The 23,597-nt window shown below is 38.1% G+C and overlaps 1 protein-coding gene across 1 annotated transcript in view; it reads right to left on the reverse strand.

The window, feature by feature from the left end:
• Positions 1-4,967: 4,967 nt before the first annotated feature.
• Positions 4,968-23,597, reverse strand: part of LOC126368497 (muscle-specific protein 20-like) — a 35,499-nt gene continuing 16,869 nt past the window's right edge. Inside the window, exons 2-4 of the mRNA XM_050012521.1 lie at positions 6,916-7,127; positions 6,159-6,279; positions 4,968-5,526 (exon numbers count right to left, since the gene is read on the reverse strand). Of these exons, the coding sequence (XP_049868478.1) occupies positions 5,335-5,526; positions 6,159-6,279; positions 6,916-7,127 (525 nt within the window). The 3' untranslated portion in view covers positions 4,968-5,334. The remainder of the gene's footprint in view (positions 5,527-6,158; positions 6,280-6,915; positions 7,128-23,597) is intronic.

Below are 23,597 nucleotides of genomic sequence, written 5' to 3' on the forward strand. Positions count from 1 at the left end.
TAAAGGAAGAAAACTCTATACAGCATCATCTTTATTTTTTCTTTGAAGTTTCTGGAAAGCCCCTCATCAAACTGAATACATCGATTCAAATATTTAATGTCCATATTTATGACTTACTTATTGATAGGTAATTATTACTTCTTGCCCGGTGTATAAACCGAATGTGAGCCTTCAAAGCTCACCATATGTTTCGGCCAAATAGTTTATTTGATGCCATCTGATGCACTCTAAAATAAGCCACGTCATAAAAAATATGCATCAAGTAAGTAATACTTTTCCTTAATTACTTTAATCGATATTGTGGGAGTCGGATTCCGGTATATTTCCGATGTTGAATTGACTCGCATATATGATAGCCAACACTACGATGGCATTCAATGTCAAAAAGTTGAAACCATGGCATGGCAGCGCCACCTGCTGTTACGCTTTTGGCGCTTTTTTCAAACTGTTATCTAATTAGATATCTAAGTATTTTTAAATAGGTGTATTTGTAGTAATTGTTTTTCTTTAATATGTATTTCTAAGATAATTCTTTAAAAAACTTAACATAAGCAATGCGCCTCACCTTAATCAAACAGCATACTACACCACGCTACTCCAGTGCAGGTTGGTGGAGCTGTTTGAGCTAATAATCAAGGCTCGGAATCATCTCTTCCTCTATATTGTGTGCGACCAACAATCTAACTATTAGATACCTAGGGCAGGTGACCCGGTTTTGGCCATTTTAAGACTTTTGTAGACTTTGAGGCTATATCATTTTGCAGTTTTTGTTATCACGGACATATTTCTTGTAAAAAGTGATTAAATATATATAAATCTAGCCTAAGGATACATTTTTTTTCATAATGATTCAATGGAAAAATAATCCTGTTGAAAAGAAAAAAAAATGGGAATTTGTGCCATTTTTGGCCAGATTTACCCCATTTCTGGCCCAGTCATGTGTCAGTTCTGGCCATCAAAATTCATCAAAAATAAAAAGCAGGTAATTCAAAGTAATAAAAAGTTTATTCGAAAATCGCATATTTTACGACCAACAGTCTTTATTTAGAGAAAAATAGCTAACATAATATTGACGACAAATATGAAATATAATATTTCAGCTTGAATTAAAATTACAATTGAGGATATCAACATTAACCTATACGAGGTAGATATCTATAATATTATAATGACCAGTCTTGAAAGGTATTCTTATAATTATCTCTAGGTATGATGCACATTCGTTGTTTAAAATTAAATAACAATATTGGCAACCTATCTTTGCAATAAAGTAAACAATTATAGCCTACTTCTTATTAATTAGGTACACTTGTGATAACACTTTTATTTGTATTTGCTTATTAAATTTAAGTTTATGCTTAAATTAATATCAATATAGTTCTAAATCACAAAAAAATATTATATAATACTTAATCATATTGCAGGTAGGTATGCAGTCTTTAATTTAAGTACTTATATTTTAAGATTTTATAAATAAATGTTGGGCAAAAACTTTTCCATCTCAGTAACTTTAAAGAAGCCTCTGTTATTAACTTTAATAGGTGACTTTATAATTTCCACAATGTCATTAATTCCATACCAAATTTTATCAGTTTTTTCTGGCCATCGGAATGTATTATTTGTAGATAATACCATTGTGCTAATTTCATAATATCCTTTATCTTTATTCTCAACTCTTCCAGGAAAATACTCACCTTCATACTTAACAATGACGTTTGATCTTACTTTTAAGTTTTCATCGAACATTTTATTGTTTCCTAACTTTGCTAACTGATTTAGAGGCAACTCTGATTCGGAACTTGTGTTATCAGTCTCAGAACGTTTTCTTTTTCGTTTTAGATCTTTTTTTGGCATTTTGTTTTCTTCTATCACTTTTTCAGCATTTGAATCGCTACTATCACCATCATCACTACTTTCTTCAAAAGATGCGATTATTCTACACACTTTTTTCTTCATCTTTTTATTTCCTGGTTTATTTTTTTTCTTAGATAGTTTTTCTGTTTTTTCTTTTTCAGCTGCTTTCATAATATCCCGCCATTTATTCGACGTGATAACGGAAGGGACATACATTGCTTTCCTAGTATTTTTTGGTATTACTTTTCCTGGGTACAAAACACAATCTTTCACTAAATCTCTAGCTGTTTGAAGGCCAATTATTGCAGGGGGTTTAGCTGTAAGGCAGGTATTGCAGGGGTTGTCTTTGTTTTGTGAGTCTAGAACATCTGTATCAGAATAGCTAGAAGATGGACCTGGTTTTTCTGCTGTGATATCCTTTTGATTACAGATTTTTAAATCCTTTGAAGATGTGGTTTTAATTAGTGTGTTTTCTACTTGATGAGAATGTAAAGAGTCTTGAACGTCTGTAACAGACTTGCCCGAAGATAGACCTGGCTCATCTGATGGTTCTTTTTCCGCAGCCGAAGTTTTGTGGGAGTTGCTTATATTTTCCGAGTCTTGAATGTCGATAGCAGGATAGACGGAAGATGAACCTGGCTCTCCTGATGGGTCCTTCTGGTCAGTTAAGTCATCAATGTACTCTTGGTTCCTTGATATATTATCATCCCTGATAAGCGATGGTGAAGGAGTTTCTCTGACGGCATTTTCAATATCATGAGATGCCAAGGTGGGCTGTGACATTGTAGCAGTAGTATCATTTTTGAAAGTTAGCCATATATCATATAACATTGATGCCTCCTTGTTGCCTTCCCAGTCTTTACCAGAATTAAATGTAGTATAAAAGTCTTTCAGTATGTTTGGTACGATTTTACTTTCCAGGTATGAAATGTAGCTGGATTCAGAAATAGCAACTTCGTGTCGGTTTTCAATAGTTTTTGGATCTCTATCTTTTATAATTCTCTTGTAATTAACAAAGTCAGCGCCAAATGGAAATAAACCACATGTCTGAAATCCTGCTTGCACATTTTTTGCAAACTTATCTTTGTTATCAAGGAGTAAACTTTGCAGAGCAGATGGCAAAGTAAATTTTGTGATTTCTTGTCCATCGTTTTCAATGCGCCACTTTTTGACCATCTGACGCCAATTCTGTTTCAATGGGTAAAATACAGCAACGTCCAAAGGTTGCAACATATGAGTTGTATTTGGGACAAGAGCAATAACTATAATGCCATTTTCCCTACACAATTCGCTAAGATGCATAGTCAGATGGGACTTGTGGCCGTCAAGAAACAAAATAATTGGTAATTCAATTTGTTTTTCTTTCAGGTAAGGAATGAAGACGTTTGCCACATATTCATAGAAAGATTCGCCCGTCATCCATCCTTTATCGGTTTTACCAACTCCCCATCCATTTGGTGCATTGTCAAGAACTTCAGAACTCATTCTTTTGTATTTGTAAATAGTTAAAGGAGGTGCATATTCACCAGCGGCATTGACAGTAAATAGGGTAGTTATATTTTCTTTATCGCAGTTTTTTGATGTATCGTAAACATGTTGTCCCTTTTCAGCTAACACAAGAGATCCTTTTGGAGCTAGAAAAAAAGCTGTTTCATCACAGTTCCACACTCTCGCAGGGTTTTCTAGAATCTTTAAATTTTCATCACCGAGCAATGAAGAAATTTCTTGGAACCAGTTTCGAATTTTCTCTTCAGTTATTAAGGCACGAGCTTTATTAATATACTCGGCATGTTTTTGGCTCAAATCAGGATGTCTCGCCATAAATCCATCGAACCAGGATCTTGAAGGTCTATCATTTGTAAAAGGTGTAGCAATTTGGCCCTTCACAACAATTTTCTTAACAGAATCCAACAAACCTTCCTTGTTGATGGGAAATCCAGCGCGAGCGCAATCTTTAATCCAAATGACTAGTTCGTTTTCTATAGGTTTTCCAAGAACTGACTGGGGCCCTACATGGCCAGAAGTTTCAGGCGCTTTTCCAGAAATTTTGTGACGCAAAGTCGTTCGAGGTACGTTAAAATCTCTACTAGCTGTGGCAACGGGCATCCCATTCTTTATTGCGTTCAAAGCTAATGTTATTTTATGCGGTGAGTACTGGAACAATTTTCTTTTCACGACACCGATTTTTTTAGTATTTGGCTTCGATGGAGACATTATAATCGTAACTCTGGAAATGAATAGATAACTTATATCAAAACAGCTAAGTAATTAAGTTGAAAAATCACGATAAAAACTAAATGGCCAAAAGTGGGGTTCTACGAGCACCACTTTTGGCCAGTCATGTGGCCAAAGATGGGAAAATTCATTAATTTCCGTTCCACTAGTGGCCACCTCTCATACCTCACTTAATAAACAAATAGCGATAAAATATCATTAGTACCACTTAGACAGTGTATTATTTATGAAGGATTAACATAAACATTAAAAAAATATGAAGGATTAAAAAAATAATGATTGATTACTCACCCGCTCGCCTTAGCTTTTTTGCTAAGACTTAAAACAATTGACGATCGTGAAAAAATAATGACTTGTTGGATTGAAGTGAAGTTTGACACATCAAAGCGGTCAACGCTATCAGTATTGCCAATATTAGATATTTTTATTCCCGTAAATCATAGAGTAATATATTTGTCTTTGCCTTAGTTATAACGATTTGAAGTTCTAAATGGCCACAAAGGGGTCGGTGGCCACAACCGGCTCACCTGCCCTATATACCACGAGCCGTACCTACGACATACGTAGGCGCCTACTCTAAGGCTAGTCTCATACGGGGCTATTATTTTAGTGGTAGTAGGAAGAATAGGAACCTTGCCTATGTATCAGTCAGTTCAGAGGGGCAAAAATTGTACCATAGAATGGTCCATAAAATTTGTCATCCCTTGTAGTAAATAGTCTACTTCCCCGTGAGGCGACGAGTAGTTAGGTAGAGAAAGCCAATATCATTATAGCGTCTGCAAGGTGATTTCGGGCTCAATTCAAATTCCAATTAGAGATCTTACACACGTGATTTTATTCTTCACATCGGGGAAATGGTAAAATAAAAATAAACAACCTTATTAACTAGAAAAATAATTTATTTTCCAAAATAATTTTACATGAGGTCCCAAAGTTCTTCGTTGGTGCCAGCTTGCTGGTCCATCACTGTCTGGTCGGTTCTCAGCACGTCCTAGCTAATCTCGGTTTTCCTCGGAACGCTTCAGCCCCAGACATTCAGGATAAAACAATGTACTTAAGTAAGTAATGATATTTTGTCCTCGCAGCTATTGAGCTTGTTAATATCAACAGGATAAACTGACCGGCTTAATTTTCTTTACCTGCACTTTTAGGACATTATATGGAAAAGCAAAGATTTTTTTTATAGTATGGACCTCAGTACCAGTAGCCTAAGTTAAATAAATATAAATAAATAGGAAAAATAATTTATTTTCCGAAAATAATTTTGCGCGAGGCTCCAAAGTTTTGCCCGGACTGCGTGGCACCCTTGTTGGTGCCAGCCTGCAGGCCGATCACTGACTGGCCGGCTCTCAGTACATCCTCGCTGAACTCTCGACGGTTCTCCTCAGAGGGCTTTGGCCCCAGACAAGGACCCCTCCATTCAGGGTGCTTGTATGCCTGGGAAAAGAGAAAAAATACTTATTATCAAAGAGTGAAATCACTATAAATACGTTTTTGCTTATAATTTACGTAAACACAGAAACCCTAGGTGAGCCCTGAGCACTCGCCTTTTGTCTGGTTAGATAATGTCATATGCGGTAACTCTGCAATACGTCACTAAGTACTTAAAGAAAAACAAAGAAAAAAATATAAACTCCCAAAACATTGGAGGGTAAAGTTACAATAATCAGTAATTTTGATACGAAGTCCTGAGATGGTTTGAAAATGGAAGTACTATCTCAGAGTTGTAAAGGATTTGTGTATCGTCACCATGTAGACTCAGACGCATGCTCTTCAAGATATTGAAAGACACCCAGGCAGGCATGACGAAAACAATTGGCCTAAAAAATTCTCACTTCAGAGTTGAATATCCTTTGTTCTCAAGACTCTTTATTACTTATTCCATTGATAAACTTATTCATAACAATATTATAAAAAATCGACCAAGAATGGTTGTACACTCACAATAGGGTCCCGTAGCCACTGTCATTTCATTGAAAGTACTTATTTTTAGCTCTAGTTTTATCCTTGACGGCGGGTTCGTATCAATAATGTTAGTAAAACTGTAAAGAAATAATTATGTAATTTACCGTTCGGCCGATGGCGAAGATTGTGGTTGTCACCAGGGCGATATTCTTTTGGTCCCAAAGATCGGTGGTCTGGAAAAGGTCTACATCAGGTACTCCGTATTTGATACACGCCTTTTGGAACCTGGAATTAGAAAACACATTTGTTCAGAATATTTTGCTGGATATTAGTTCTCTAGCATACTTAGGGTAAAAGTCGCCGTGGTAGGCCAGTTGGAACAACACTTTGCTTTTTTTTCCTGGCTATATCTGCAATCAGTATCTTTTTTTTTTGTTTACTATGAGCAGATTTGGTATAAGTGAATTGTAATAAGGGAACAACGCTTTGTAAAAATGTGTTAATGTATGTGATGTGGCGGTACTTTATAAATAAATAAATAAATAAATAAACGCTTGACTCTTACTGTGAGGTCCAGCACGGCTCTAAACCAATGATTTTCGAAATGTGTTTTCAGATTGAACATGAATTGCTCAGCGGTAAAAGAAAACATAGTGAGGAAACCCACGTTCAAGAGAAATGCATTTCGGAGGTATGTGACCTGCACCCGGCTTGCCAAGAGCTGCGGGTTCGAGTCCCGTCTGAGTCAGACTTTATTCAGGTTTGTTTTTGTGTACTATTTTGTACATTATACAAAAAAAGAGACAATATGAAGGTAAAATAACATTTTGCTTTCAATCGATCGATGGTCTTGCAGACGAAGTGTCAGGACGCTCAAGTTTGGGCATTTCGTAAAAAAAAAACACAAAAACAAGAACTTACTGGCTAATATTGTCCATAAACTTGTAGTCCCCGCCGGATATGTTGACTTTGCTGATGATGCCTGGCTGCAGGCGGTTCATTAGTTTGCAGAGGATGATTCCGTCGCGGAGGGCCAGCTCGAACGGCACTCCCGGAGGGAAGCGCTCTCCGATCACCGACTCTATCCAGTGCTGAGCTTCAGCTTCCTTCTCCGGCTCGCGCTTGCCGGCACACTGGAATGAACAGAGAAAATAATTCAATAGGCTAGTTTCCAACCAGTCAAATCAATAACTTTTTACTAAACGATAAAACACGAAATTACTGTCGAATTTATTTGAAAGAGCACACTGTGGGGTCATAGAAAAACGTGATGTAATGTCGGACTTATTATTACGTTTTTCTTGTTCATAAATAAGTTGAATAGAAAAAAGAAAATTTTTATCGTTAGTTTTAGATGTGTCTTTATTTACTAATCCGAATTTCATAAATTATCGTAAACCTAGTACACGAGCCGTGTAACACGACTAAATTAATTACTTGTCCATTTATTTAAAGTAAGGTTGTAGGTACCGTAGATTATACCTACTGATTAAATTTACTATTACATTTAATTTATTATTTACCTTAATTTTTTATTTGTGACTGTTGCCATATAGGTATTATTTCAAAAGAATAATTATGCTTAGCTGATATTTGATATAAGTAGCAATTGAGCTAAGGCTTTATTCTCTTTCTGTTATTAGTAACAAATGTTTATGTGGCTACTCAAAATAAATTAGGTAAAAGCTGAGATCGAAATATTACTCGTATAACTCAGATGGGATTGAATCCCTGAAACCAATTTTCCTGGTAATGCTAATCCCGGCTTGCCTACCTAATACCTAAAATATTCGGTTTGTGAATTTTTCCTAACCACAAAAGTAAGTGTACAAAAAAAGTGTGTGTAAAATAATCCTGACGTAGGTACTTATATTGCAAAAAAACAATAACATTGTTTTTGTTCATACTTATAACCTTCATGTGTGTGTTATCTGGCTTTTAAACTGTGTTTTTTTAATTAGAGCTCCGTACAGTATTTATGCAAAATATAACTTACACTGGTCATCGATTTCCATAAAGTTACTAAAACTTGTTTGAAGTTAAAAAACCCGTTTTGCAAATTTTATCACTTCCACGTTAGTTTAAGATAAAAACCTCGATAGTTCACTCCCTCGATAGGTTCCGTAGCCAGCACGAGGATACACCATTTAACAATATATTTATTGTTACCACTCCCACAGACAAACCGAGGAATTGGTTTTGTGGGGTTTGTATTGTACCAATATTTTCTGTATTTTTATGAAAATAAACATTTTATTTATTTACTTACAATATACTTTCATACACAATTAATATCACGTGGTTTCCAGGATTTGTGCCCGGGTAATGACAATGACTATATTTATTATATGTCGGAGTTAGTTATGAATTAAGAAGAGAAATTGATCAAATCGGAAAATAAAATGAAGTTACATCACTTCCGTCATGAAGTTGCATCGCTCCGACGTCAGGTGGCCTACGGCCAGAGCTGCGTGAAGTCGGAGAGTCACTACAGAGTCGTCGTGTCGAGCGGACGTGTACTGCCGTTCTAGTCGGGCAGTCTACCGCGAACCATCGTCATGAGCGGACGTGTCGAATAATTACGAGGAGTGCTATAGTCGCTCACCTATAACTTGTAGGGACGTCAAGAAAGTGTGATCGGAAAAGAGTACCTAGCAAGTACGTTCACATGTCCCGATGATTCGGTCCGAATATAGAAACCATGGGTGGTGGAGGGCAAGTAGAGGGCGAGTAGCCCCTTCGCGCTAACGTCCTTATGCGCGCTAGATAACGAGAGACTGTGTAACCATTACGAATACCGTGACGTTGCCGTGAGTGTGTATCTTATTCTGTGACTTTATCTAATCGTGATACAAGAACTATGTGGAAGTAAATAAAATGATTGTGATACTATTGACGGCCATTATTGTCTTCTAACGCCCACCCTCCATTCTGATGATAATGTTACGACCGACACCCTCTGTTACGACATCAGAAGTGGGATTAGTGGACTTGGATGAAGACAACGTGATGCGACGTTCACAGCAAGACAATGCAAGTTTCGATTATCACAATCAGAAGAAGATTATGATGATTATCACATTCGTGTGACCACGTGATGAAGATGTAGTGTCATGCCTGAATTTGGAGATGGACCTGACTTTGAAGTGACCTGGACCTTGTTAATGATCGGCATCACTACATGCCGTGAGATATAATGGCGTGAACAGCACAATATTTCCATACTGTGTGCAGTCGTGTTTGGAAATTATGGTACCTCAACTTGGAAACTGTTATTACGGTGAGTCGTTTTCATACTGGAACCTTATTGTTATTGACTTTATTGCTGGGTGAATTTCCGTTTCAAATAATGAGAAAATTGCTTTTTTTAAAACCAAATTGCCGAGACATATTGTGTCAATCCGTGTCAATCATACCGCGTTTTCCAATCTGTTTTCATCATCGTCAAATCTTTGTATTTTGGTCTAAAAATATTTCGAATTGGTGTAGACACGCTTAACCTGCGTGGTTAAAGTTGTATTTTCTCACTCCAAGCAAAAAGAAATTAATCATGACATGATAATTAAGTCTCGTTAAATAACGTGTTTTGTAATCTACCGTCGTTCATCAAATCTTTTTAAACCGATTGAAAGAAAGTCATGTGAATACGATAATACAGTGAATTCTTTTGTTTCATGTCATAACTTGCCACGTGGTACGGCAACTGGTGGATTGCAAGCGGCGATGTAAGTGGTGCGGGCTGAGCTGTAGCCGTGTAAAGTGATGTTATCATGGCAGCGCGTTGTATACCAGCCGGACTTGCTGCGCTGATGCTGTTGAAGACCTAAACCATGTCACAAGACCAGTGGTTGATCTTTTATTGGAAATTCTTATAAGTCCTGGTGAGTCGTATCTGTTTTACCTGATTTGAAAGATGGGAAGTTTTAATAGGATTCAAATGAATATAGTGCAAAAAGTTATCTTTTGTTAACTTTAGTTAAATCAGAAATCGTAATGAATTGAAGTAAACATTCTGAAGTAAAATGATTTGGATTATGATTACTTAAATGAAATAGGCTTAGAAAATGCCCGAAACAGTAAATCATTAGTGAGAAAATTGGAGCAAAACATTCTAAATAATGATAATACCGAATTGGTAATTGTTTAAGTGCGGTAATATTTCCTCGAGGTGTTGGTCGCTACATTGTGACTTTATGACTTGTGTGTGTGAAAGCAGGGTGCTCTGTCGTTTTGTGGTCGTGGACCATGGTGGCCATCCCGGGAGGGGATGTTGTGACTCATGACTGTTTTGTAGCGTAACCGCAGTTTGGGGAGGAATATTACAGTCTGTTGTGCTTTGCAGTAGATGTGTAATGTTGGTTGATTTAATTGAGTAATGAAAGCTATGATTGACCTGTTTCGGAGCAACTCTGATAGGAAGCTGTGCACTTGTAGTGTTCGGGGCTGCAGCCACTTTTGTGCTGCTCGTCTTAGAAACTACAGGTATGCGGTCGAAGCCCGGATTTTATGTTGACTTTGTATTTGGTCATGACATTGTACCTGAATCTAAGTCAAGTTGACCTCCGGTAGAATTAGTCGAACTGCACAAATTAGAAATTAGTGATATAAAAGAAATTGTGTAACGCATTGACCACTATTCTACCAACTAAGATGTAAAGTTTGTGTGCTAGCTGTGTTGAGATATCGTCACTTGGTGTAAGTGGCATGAGTTGCTGTCGCTCGATTTAGGTGGCAGTGACGACTGTGTTGAGATATCGTCACTTGGTGTAAGTGGCATGAGTTGCTACCGCTCGATTTAGGTGGTAGTGACGCCTGGTTGCGAGATATCGTCACTCAGTAGAGTGGCACGAGTTGCTACCGCTCGATTTAGGTGGTAGTGACGCCTGGTTGTTAGATATCGTCACTCAGTAGAGTGGCATGAGTTGCTACCGCTCGATTTAGGTGGTAGTGACGCCTGGTTGTTAGATATCGTCACTCAGTAGAGTGGCATGAGTTACTATCGCTCGTTTAGGTGATAGTAACGACAGACGTGTAAAGAGTAATTGGATTTTCAAGTTTGGTTGTTTATAGTGTGTGAATACTGGTCAATGGTCCGTTTACCGTGTCGGAGTAGTTGATTTATCATGATGTAATGTGAACTCGTGTAGAGTCACGAGTAGAGCTCATGTAGAGTCACGAGTAGAGCTCATGTAGAGTCACGAGTAGAGCTCGTGTAGAGTCACGAGTAGAGCTCGTGTAGAGTCACGAGTAGAGCTCATGTAGAGTCACAAGTAGAGCTCATGTAGAGTCACAAGTAGAGCTCATGTAGAGTCACAAGTAGAGCTCATGTAGAGTCACAAGTAGAGCTCATGTAGAGTCACAAGTAGAGCTCATGTAGAGTCTCATGTTAGGTCAGGAATGACCGAGCGAACTTGGATACTGTGCTGTGGTATATTGTTTCAGATTAACACACGAGGACGTGTGTCACGCAGGATGGCCGTGTCGGAGTTAGTTATGAATTAAGAAGAGAAATTGATCAAATCGGAAAATAAAATGAAGTTACATCACTTCCGTCATGAAGTTGCATCGCTCCGACGTCAGGTGGCCTACGGCCAGAGCTGCGTGAAGTCGGAGAGTCACTACAGAGTCGTCGTGTCGAGCGGACGTGTACTGCCGTTCTAGTCGGGCAGTCTACCGCGAACCATCGTCATGAGCGGACGTGTCGAATAATTACGAGGAGTGCTATAGTCGCTCACCTATAACTTGTAGGGACGTCAAGAAAGTGTGATCGGAAAAGAGTACCTAGCAAGTACGTTCACATGTCCCGATGATTCGGTCCGAATATAGAAACCATGGGTGGTGGAGGGCAAGTAGAGGGCGAGTAGCCCCTTCGCGCTAACGTCCTTATGCGCGCTAGATAACGAGAGACTGTGTAACCATTACGAATACCGTGACGTTGCCGTGAGTGTGTATCTTATTCTGTGACTTTATCTAATCGTGATACAAGAACTATGTGGAAGTAAATAAAATGATTGTGATACTATTGACGGCCATTATTGTCTTCTAACGCCCACCCTCCATTCTGATGATAATGTTACGACCGACACCCTCTGTTACGACATATATATACATATATAAATAAAGAAATAGGCTCGCCTTCAAGCTGGTGAGGAGTGGGTACGGTCACGAGCATTAATATGTATACACTTTGGTACCATGCCACATTAACTTTTTTGACAAATTGAACTGTAAGTCTCACTAAATGTCAAATATGTTTGTGCGACAGAGTACTAAAATGGGTACATTATATTGCTCATGACTGTACAATTATACTAAGTATACATCTTATGCGTATCCCTTCGGGGAAAAATCGTGATATTATGCTATGTAAATCGTCAAAAATCACAGTCACCGATTATTGAAGTTTAAAGGCAGACCTAATATTATACACCTTATACTGACGGGATAACAACCCATATCACCTGTTGTATGTTCGGGCTAATTTCCAGAACCATCGAATCGATATGCATGTGGTTTTTACTATAATACTCGGAATTTCTATACGAATGAGATAGGGTTGAAAATTTTATCTAGTTGAAGCGGAATCGGGTCGCTAGTAATAAAAGAACCCGGGTGCTTTCAAGGCCAGAGTGAACAGGCAAGGAACAAGGCGAGCTCGCTCTATCTTAGGCCTCGTCAATGCCTTCTGGCAAGTCTGGGGCCAAGAGCAAACCCATCAAAGGTAAAAAAAAAAACTTATTAGATGGTTTTGGAAGTTTTCTGACGGAATCCTATTTATCTTATCTGTCTGGGATAATATTCACAACAAAAGTCAGCATTGAAAACATAAGACGTTACCACAGTAAATATACCTACTTATAAGCACGTTACTGTCAACTGTACTTGTTCGTGTGTTTATTATAAAAATGTTTTTCCAAAACATATTCGTTTTACCAATACTAGCATTTATAGTTTACCATACAAATCCTATAGTTGTCTTGTTTTGTTTTTTGCATGTACCAAAAGTATTGTCTATTTTGTTGTAATTATGTCTTTTTTTTGTTTTAAACTTCTATTGTTTACCTATGTGAGTTTTTGAAGGTAAGTACTTTGTACATTTATGTACCTAATAACAAATATAATTATTATTAATGGTCTATAGAAACTGATGTTTAATCATACGTTTCACTTTGTATCAAGAGTGGCTGCATGTTGATTTCCGATTATTTTCTGTCGGGGCGTGTAAGTGTGTGTGTATGTAGGTATATAATAGAAGCGTTTTACCTACCAATAAAACGCATATTAATTTACTTACCTTATTCGAAGCTTATGCTTAATTGAGATAGGCATTACGTTTCCCGTCTTAACCTTCTGTCTCTTTCTATCTTCCTATGCCTATTTTCTGTCTCTTTCTTACGTAGCATCACCAGGCAGTGGGGGCACTCAGTTGAGTAGAACCCCAACTTTATTTCTTCATTGAGTCGAAATTCACCAGGCAGAGATGAGTCATAAGCTTCGAATAAGGTAAGTAAATTAATATGCGTTTTATTGGTAGGTAAAACGCTTCTATTAATTTGACTTGACCGTTATTCGAAGCTTATGCTTAATTGAGACTTGTTTGTTATCGCCTGGTGATGTCAAAAAAAAACTGGATAAAGACGCCAATGTGATACTAGGATATTACAATAAATGAAACACTCTATATTTTACCTTAAGTATATATTTTTTTATGCATCAATTTTATTATCTATTGTACAAAAACGACAGCGAGAAAAGAAATAAAAAGGCACATTCTTATTTGATTTTCACTTAATTAATATTTTTGTTCAGTTAATCGGTTCAAATAATGTGGTTACAGAGGCATGAGATGGACCTGGCATGACATGCCGTCTGTAAAATTTGCAAAAAGTATTTTGCGATCGCCAGTTACCCCTAGCTAGAATGTCCTCTAGCGGATAATTGTCTAGCCAGTTCCTTGATGCCACTGCAGACCGTATACTGCCTGGCGTGGCTGTAATGCCCGCCTCTTTTAATAATGATTTTATCCAACCAGCGATTAACGTTCTGGAGGCTGACTTTGCATTACCCCTTATATTAACAAATAAATTATTACACTTTGCAACCCGCCTACGCTCCTGGAGCAAGGAAATCGTTTGCTTGATCCAAAAAACGGGATCCAGATGTCCATTTTCCGAGTTGGCCAGCAGTTTCCAGCCTGACTGTCGGTAGTTCGAAGAATCAGTCTTGGACCCGAACACCGGCCAAAAAATAAACAAATTATCAGTTTGAGTACAATGATTAGAGTCGACACAAAGCAGTGTCAGATCGTGTATTCTTCTCCCAGAACATAAAAGTAGTAGTGCAGCTGTATGCCTTTGCACTTGAAAAATATTATTGCGATCAACCGTGTATTTTTCTAAATGTAAAGCCAAACAATCAATATCCCAAACTGGAGGTTTGTTTTGAACTATCTTTTGTAACGATATTGATTTTAATACCTGCTTGACCAACACGTGAGCACTTAACTGGCCAGATATGTCTGGATTACACAAAGTGGAAACAACGGACTTATGTACCAAAATGGAATTATATGATAATTTATAAATCAGATATAAATCCGACAAAAACCTCGCCAATTCACATCCTTTGGGGTTTTTAGGATCAATTTTATGTCGCTGAGACCAATCAAGCCATTTTCTCCACGCGACGTTATATGTCTTGCGTGTTGAGGGCCGCCAAGATTTCGAAAGAAGGTCCAACTGATTACTATTCCATCCTATTAATCTCTCCGACCACCCCCACATTTCCACACTTCCAGAGTCATTTCGCGTACATTCGGAGGTGGAAGGCCCGTCATGACATCGATCAAGACTTTGTCTAGCTGACGGATGGAAAATGGGGCTGTTAGTGCGCGAGCTTTGATATCCGCTCGCCAAAAAACTTTCTCCCAGCGTGGTGCTACCAGTAGGTATATCCCTCGTGCCTGATTGAGGTGGCTCAATACCCTGGGTATCAGATATGGTGGAGGGAACACCCATGCCAGGGGATAATCCCAACTCCGGGAGAATGCGTCGTAGAACAGCGCCTGGGGATCGCGTAGATCCAGTGAGACGTAATTCAGTACCACGTGTGCGCGACTGGACGCAAACAAATCCACTACTGGTATTCCCCATTTCGCGAATATCTTCTCCGTGCAACCCTGAAGAAGGTGCCATTCCGGAGTCAGACGAAGTCTCGACAGACGGTCGGCATGCCCGTTGTATATACCCGGAATGTGAAAAATCTTTATATGAATTTGATACTGGTCCAGGATTTGAAATAACTGAAGGGTCAAGTGCATTAAAGCAGACGATTTGGTGCCTCCTTGATGTCGAATATATGCGATTACAGTTTTGTTGTCGCACTGTATTAATAACGTTTTGCGACTCAGGAGCTGACAGTGATCTTGTAAAACTTTTAAAATTGCCAGCATCTCCTTTAGGTTGCAGTGTAGGTCTTTTTCGGAATTGGTCCAAAAACCCGTCAGTGACCAGTTGTCCAGTCGCGCTCCCCAAGCAATGTCGGAAGCGTCGGTGGTGAGGAAGTGCGATGGCGGTGGCAAGTGAATCGCCGTTGGACGCTTGTAATTCTGTATCCACCACTTTAGGTTCTCCATGGCCCGAAATGGTAGTGGTCGAACTTTTACCGCTTTCTGTTTGAGCATGGTGTTCAAGAGACTTAACAGGGCTCGGTAGTTTAGTCTGCCCATGGGTACAGTAAAACTGGCAAAGTTGAGAAGCCCTACGAGACTCTGAAGGTCTCTGAGCGTGGTACGTCCTTGACAAATCATTTGACCAAGTTTGGTTAAAAGGAGGGACAGTTTTTCTTTGGGCAGACGTTTCTGGTTCTCCCAAGGATTCCACTGGATTCCCAGGTACACCAACTCTTTGGTTGGGAGAAGAACAGATTTTTCTCGATTGATAAACCAGCCCAGCTCCTTCAGAAGCCTGATAACTACGCCGACATGATTTTGGAGTAACTCTTTGCTCTGGTCGGCCAAAAGAAAATCGTCTAAATATACCAGAACTCTTATCCCCATCCCTCTTATTACCTGAGCAACCCAATTGGTTAGAGTGGCGAATGTTTTGGGTGCTGTACTTAGGCCAAAAGGCAAACAAGTCATCTCGAGTAATTCTCCGTGATACAGGAGACGGAGGAACCTCCTGTGGCTGCGGGCTACAGGGAGATGAAAGTAGGCTTGAGAAAGGTCTATTTTGCATAGCCAATCTCTTGCCTGTAGAAAGTCCGGTACCCGAGCTGCATTTATAAGTTTGAATTTGTCTGTTATAACAAATTGATTGAGCCCTCTCAGGTTGAAGATAGGTCGAGCCGAGCCGTCTGCCTTGGGAACAAGAAACATGGAGGACAGGAAGCTTGAAGATAATTTGGCTTTTACGAGAACACCTTGGTTTTTCAGTTGCTCTATGACTAGCGTCATTTCGTCTGATACTGGCACCTTCAACTTGTCTTTGAACGCATCTGGATGAACCAATGGAGGCTTGCTGTGAAAGGGTATGCGATACCCCTCTATAATTTTTAATAAGTAATCCGGTGCCCCCATATGTTCCCATTTCATTCGAAAATTTGCGAGACGGCCTGCCCTGAATTGCTCCGAGTCAATTTCTACGTCGCTTGTTGTCGTTGTTATTACCTGATGGCGAGGATGTGCGTTTATACCTTTGGGATTTGGACTGACCCTGAGGTCTGGCATTGGTTCGGTATGAGCGCCCACGAAAGGAGCCTCGATTATTTGGTGCAGCCGACTGATAGCTTTGTCCTTGTGCATGATAATGAACATTATAATCACCCTGCGGGGGTGGATTTCCATTGAACGCTTTATTGTAAGCACTGTAATAACCCTGCGAGGGTTTGTTACGAGTCGCTGTCCCTTGCGAAGAGACTTGAGCTATCGTGTTCCCAGCCTGCGGGGCAGAGGTATTCCTAGACTTTTGTCGTTGCCAAAAACATTTCCGCACTCCACCAGCTTTCTCAATGGCAGCAGTAAACTTCTCAGCATGGAACAAGTTGGTGCAAGTAGGTGGTATCTTTCGCAAGGTGGCTTTCACGAGCGGGTCTTTTATTTGCTTAGTCACGCAATCTCTTCGCATCTGTATTATTTCGGCGCGATGGCCACAAACTAGCTGAAGTAAATCTGAAGAAGTTTTGTGAAATTCTCCTGTGGAAAAAATCTCATTAATCTTATCACTAAAGGCTGCGTAACTAAAGGAGTCAGACTCCCTAGCCCATAACAACAAGTCACGAAGAACACTTTGCAGTGCTTCTCTTTGTTTAAGAATGCACATAGTTAAAGCAGCATAGGCTTTGTCGGAATAAAGTAGATGTCGTTGAGAGTCATAACCTTTGACTTCTTCATTCATTTCAATATTAGTAAATCCTGGTGAAAGATTATAAGTCCTTTGAGTATCTGAGTATCTAATTTCGTTCCATTCCTTACTGTCCAAATGTTGTACATCGCATAACATTTTTAAATAGGATTCTGGAGTCTTGGGCACAGATGGTTCCTTTAATTTGGTTGCAATATTAAACGTAAAATCGTCATTATCACGAGTGTCGTTATTTACTTCACAATCATCCAAATTTTCGTAAAGATTGCCACTTACATCGGAACAAAGTGATAAGGAATCGTGATAGAAGTTCTGACTCACCCTAGGTTGATGATCCTTCGCAATTAATTGCTTTTGAAGAGCGCGAACTTGCTTTGAAAGCTTGTGTACTTTCTCTGAACTGCGCTTACGTCTCCCCCCCTTTTTCTTTTTACCCTTCTTATGGCTTCGCTTCCGCCTCGGGGTACTGGATTCAGAGGAAGATTTAGAAGAGCTGCTTTCACTGCTACTACTATTTGAGCTCGAACTTGTAGATGATAATCGTCGTAGAGGGGATCGGGAAGATCCCGGTAAAATTGTATCATCGGGTTTTTTATTACCTTCATCCATACTAAAATCAGAAAAAGATATTAAAATCGGCAAAAATAACTAAATAAGTAAACCGTAAATAACAGCAGACTCAAACGAAAGATCGTTTCAATAACGTTACAGTCGCCCGATCCAAAAAAAAAACCTGTTAGAATTATCAAAATATCATATCAAAACTCGAACAATTTCATAATTATTAAAAACTTCGTTACAAATTGCTTAATCCAAAAGAAAAAACCATTAGAATTGATCAAACAAAAAAAAAAAATTATAATTATTATTTATATTATAACATGAACTCGAACGAATAATCGTTAAAATTACGTTACAATTGCTCGATTCCAAAGAAAAAACCGTTAGAATTCAAAATTAATACTGTCCAACACAATTGTAAGTTCAAAGTTCACCTTTGAAATATATAATTTTACACGTGTACAAAACCGTTATACTTCAAATATTTTTTGATTCCGTTAAAAAGGCACTTCAATTTTCAAATAGGTAATCAGAGATTCAAACTTACCTCTAATATCCTTTAAATTCACCTTGTAACCAAGTTACCAGACTTGCAATCGTATATAATAATATTTCGGTACACTTATCCAAGATTATTGAACCAAGTAGTATTGGTGGTAGTGAGCACGACCGCACACGACGGGAAACAAGACGCCAATGAAGAAATAAAGTTGGGGTTCTACTCAACTGAGTGCCCCCACTGCCTGGTGATGCTACGTAAGAAAGAGACAGAAAATAGGCATAGGAAGATAGAAAGAGACAGAAGGTTAAGACGGGAAACGTAGTGCCTATCTCAATTAAGCATAAGCTTCGAATAACGGTCAAGTCAAATTAATATGAGGTGAGCTAGTTTTTTTATGTGAGTTTCTTTTCTTCGTCTTGTTTGTGTCGATAGTTTATCAAGATAACCATCTTCTAACTAAGATCTCGACTTTATCCCAATTGGGGTAGGCAGAGGTACGTCTACCGTCAGATGAGTTAAGTACCCACACCTCATCGAACTTTCTGTTAGACCAACGTGTTAGGTGGTGAGCCGTATCACCATCTATAATGGTCAAGCCATCTGTGTTAGTGAAAACAACCAAGATTTCTAACTAGCGACCAAGTACTAACTGTCAAGATTTTACCCAAAAGTTTCGTTTCAGGACTTTCCCGACACGTGTATCTCCTCAGTTCTCTGGCACGATGCCAATTGGTATCGCATTTATAGAATGTTCAGTTAGTAGCAGATCATCCGTAAACGCTGGTTTCAATGTTTCACATAACAGCGATCTTCGGCGGTTTGGATTACAGCTCCATTAATAAAATAGATACGTAACATAACATAAACAATCTATAAATTGGGCACAGGCCTTCTCTTAATCAACTAGAGGGGGTATGGAGCATACTCCACCACGCTGCTCCACTGCGGGTAAAATAATCGTTCTATTATATAAGCAAACATGTTAATTCTTATAAGTTGTCGATGGCATCGTATTATAGTTAAATTGAATACAAAAGTGGTAAAAGGATACGATGTTAACTTGCATAGGATGTTATGCGTATTTATAAATCGCATTTAATAAAAAAGTGTCTTCTTCTATCGTGTGGGTTGTGAGGTGGATTACCAACCCTGGTGTCAGGGTTACTATTGAACCGCCAAAGGCCCCTCATCAGTCACTAGTAGAAAATTATGACGTTTTTAACTCTTGGTCTACTTTGCTCTGTGGTTACCGCTAACATAAAAACTTCATTTGCCCTCCCACCAAACAATTAAAGTAGGTACTTAGAATTACAGTTCATTATTTTACTGCTCTGTATAAAATGACAAAATGTTAAATGTGCATCAGACAGAGTACTGCGGGGCGGAAGGCAAGAGGGAAACCACTGCCCTATTTTTCCCTAAAAAAGTAACAAAGAAAATGCTGCACGGACAAGAGCGTAGCTCTTAAATTGATGATGATGATGATAAAATGTCTACTTCAGAGACAATTCAACCGCACACAAAGGTCGATGCCCTCCATTCAATGTCAACTTACTACTACGTAGAAAGTACTAGAACATAAAAACATATTTATGTTAGACGACAATGAACTCCTGAAAAACAAACCGCTCTATGTTCAAAGATAAAACTTTCAAAAAGATATTTTGAATGTTCCATCCATCATTACTGTTTTGAATTAAAATTGTAACGAAAACAGTTTTCTTTGCTGTCTATATTTATTATTAAATACATAAATCCAAATAGTTATTACATACTGACGTGGAAAATACAGACTATGATAGTTGATATCAAGTGGAATTTTCTGTCGGAAAATTAAAATTTTAGGTATTTTTTTCAAATTATTTCAGGTCTATACTTTTACGATGTAAAATTATACTTGATATCAACTCAGAATCACGGTCTGAATCATCTCTTAAAGTTTTCGTTGCGATGTCACTAATACCTGTATTATGGGCATGAGTTTATTTACTTATGTAGAATATTTCAAAGTGAAACGAAAATATCACATCATTTCACTTTGATACTAGAATGATGTGGAAATGCATCTAATTTCTTACATAATGCGCGTGATATAAATGTTTCACAGCTGTTTTGGATTTGATCCACGCCTATCGTGTCTATTTCTGAACTTGAGTACGTTTTCTGTCGACGCTTTTAATAAATATTACATACGACACTAAAATATATTACGTGTAACTTCAAAACCATGTCTATGGAAAGTAATGGTGTCTACCAGTACTGTGTGTTGTGTGTCGAGCTGTTGATTTACTATTTATGTATATTCTGTAGGTTTCATACTTTCGATTGGTATAAAATTATGACTGCAATAGTTTTTTAATATTCAATTAATCAATATCTCTGGTACATTCATATTCTACTAAAGTTAAATAAAATACTTTTCTTTCACTAAACAGATGGGCGAAGGTTGTTTAGTATTCGGATCTTAAACCACTATGATTGTGTAGAATAATGGTAATTATTATAAAGATATAAATAGCCATAGATTTTACGTAACGTCCCATCCTCTTTAAGATTACATTATACTATTCCATTATATACTTACTTTTTAGTCCCACAACAATTTTTACCTTACTTTATTAGGTACCTGTTTTACTTAATTACCTGGACGAAGTGGCGAAGTAGACGGCTAACGAATTGTGTTAACTCCAATACGATAACAGACTATCACTATAAACGATGGTGAGGTTAATGCTTAACAAAGTAGGGCCGCATTTTCTCTCCTGATTGCCATCTTTATTTTGACGTGACTTACTGTAGATAGATTTGCCTCAGATGGCATTAATTACTTGGTCGGACCTGAATGCCACCCTAAGTGTGTCTATCATTTTCATGAATAAAAGTTTCGTCCGAAAAATGAAACCCCCGCAGCTAAATCTGTGTGTTATGTTCTCAATCTGCCAGATAAATGTTCTTCTCGTGTCTATTTTTGCCCTCGTTTCCTAGTGATATCACATCCGGTGTTCGAATCTGTTATAATTCTGTTTCATTCAGCAGGATATAGGGGAATATTTATAAAAAGTGCATTTTATTCTTTAATCACTACATAGTATAAAACAAAGTCGCTTTTTCTATGTACGCTTAAATCTTTAAAACTACGCAACGGATTTCGATGCGATTTTTTTTAATAGATAGAGTGATTCAAGAGGAAGGTTTATATGTATAACAACATCCATTCAATAGTGGAGAAATACTGTTATTTCAGTTTTCCTCAGCATTGCACCTGAGCGAAGTCGGGACGGGTCGCTAGTGATTACATAAAAGACAATAACATTGAATGAAAAGACATTTGGCATTATAGGTGGCGATACGGCTCATCACCTATCACGTTGGTGTAACAGAAAACTCGGTGAGGTGTGGGTACTTTCTTCATCATGCCCATCGCAAGTAACTCTGTTAACCCAATTGTGATGTAGTCGTGAGCTTATTGTTATGTGTTAAAAGACAATCACAGAACAATACACGTACTTACTTATTCGAAGATAATGTTTGAGATCGGTGATAATATCTTTGTGATATGGACGTACATTATAAAATCTTTTGACGTAGATTATGTACGTAATACGTACATTAAACTATATCGTTTTCAACTGTATCGGAAGTGGTGGCCCCGCGACAGAGCATCACACCTTATATGCTGGTTAACCTAACACTAATCATCTTAACCCTAGCATTTTTCTGTTTTTCACAGAGTCCGCTTACTTAACCTGAAGATTTGATACGTCCGATGTTTTATAGAAACGACGACAGAAGCGAATGGCAAACCAGCCTAATACAGGTTAGGTCACATACCTCCGAAAATGAATTTCCCGGGAATGTGAGTTTCCTCACGATGTTTTCCTTTACCTCTGAGCACGTGATAATCATTTATCTTAACACTAATATTATGTATTATATTGTCTTTAGACACCCTGATACCAACAGGGGCTTAAATAAGAATTACGAGCGTGATCGGGTTGGGGTCACCAATATATGCGAAATATTGCAATTCTAAAATGGATATGATGAAGTTCATAAAAAACAGCGATAGTTAATCGTAGATCATCATGTTCCAGAGTACTTAGGGGGGGTATTAATAAACTAATCTCAGCTGAGACTGTCCTCAAGATCATGCTCAAGTCCTTGTTTTTATATAAAACTGTCACATTGACATGATCTTGAGGGCAGTCTCGAAGCTGAGATTAGTTTATTAATACCACCCTTAATAAATTTTAGTCGATTTTCACGACATGCCCGCGATTATAAACAAAATATCTGAACATATTCTTGTTTTGCGGCTTTAATACCTAATAGGGTTCGCAGAGCCACAAGTAATCGTCTACACCTTCGGGGATACAAACGCGATGCAATGTTATGTTACAATATACAACAATTTAATATAAGAAGACATCTCTTATAAACATGAAGATATATGATTTTTGTTTTTATAGCCCTTACCCGTGAAAAAGAACTGTTCTTGTCAAGCCCGAGCTGCGGGCTCAAGTCCCGACCGAGTCAAAATTTTGTCCGATTGATATCATAATCTCTTTATGAAGATACATACATAACGAGAAGACATAATATTCTCGTTGAAAATTAAATTAAATTAATTGTCTTTATCCTGTTTACCAATGTCATTTGCGGTCAATGGGAAAAAAATAAATTGATTGTGATAAAGCGTTGAGGTTATTTACGTTTTTATACAAAGGGTGTTGCTATTACAAAATAATTACAAAGTAAATGGATTTGTGAGGGGAATATCTATTGGTGAGGAAGATTAAAAATCTATAAGCCCAAATCAAAAACAAAAGAAATACCTTTCTTTCAACTACTTATGCAGAGACTGCATTGTTGATTGATCTATTTTAGCGTATGGACATTATACTTACAGAACGTTAGTATATGACAAGTTGATTTGTAAGTAAATTAAGGTTTGTTTGTTCCTGATCATCTAATGCAATAATTTATACTTAAATCAAAGTTTTCAGTTTAGTCCGAATTAGGCCTCCCCTCAATCAATCGGAGGGGGTATGGAGCATACACCTGCCGCGTTGAGGGAAGGTCTGTGCCCAGCAGTGAGACGTATATAGTTTATGTTTTTTTTCTTATTTGGCAATTTATCATTAAGCAGCTAAGCGTAAAGTGTTTGGGTTTGGAGA

This window comes from Pectinophora gossypiella, chromosome 7 (genome assembly GCF_024362695.1).
Source record: "Pectinophora gossypiella chromosome 7, ilPecGoss1.1, whole genome shotgun sequence".
Classification (NCBI taxonomy): Eukaryota; Metazoa; Arthropoda; class Insecta; order Lepidoptera; family Gelechiidae; genus Pectinophora; species Pectinophora gossypiella.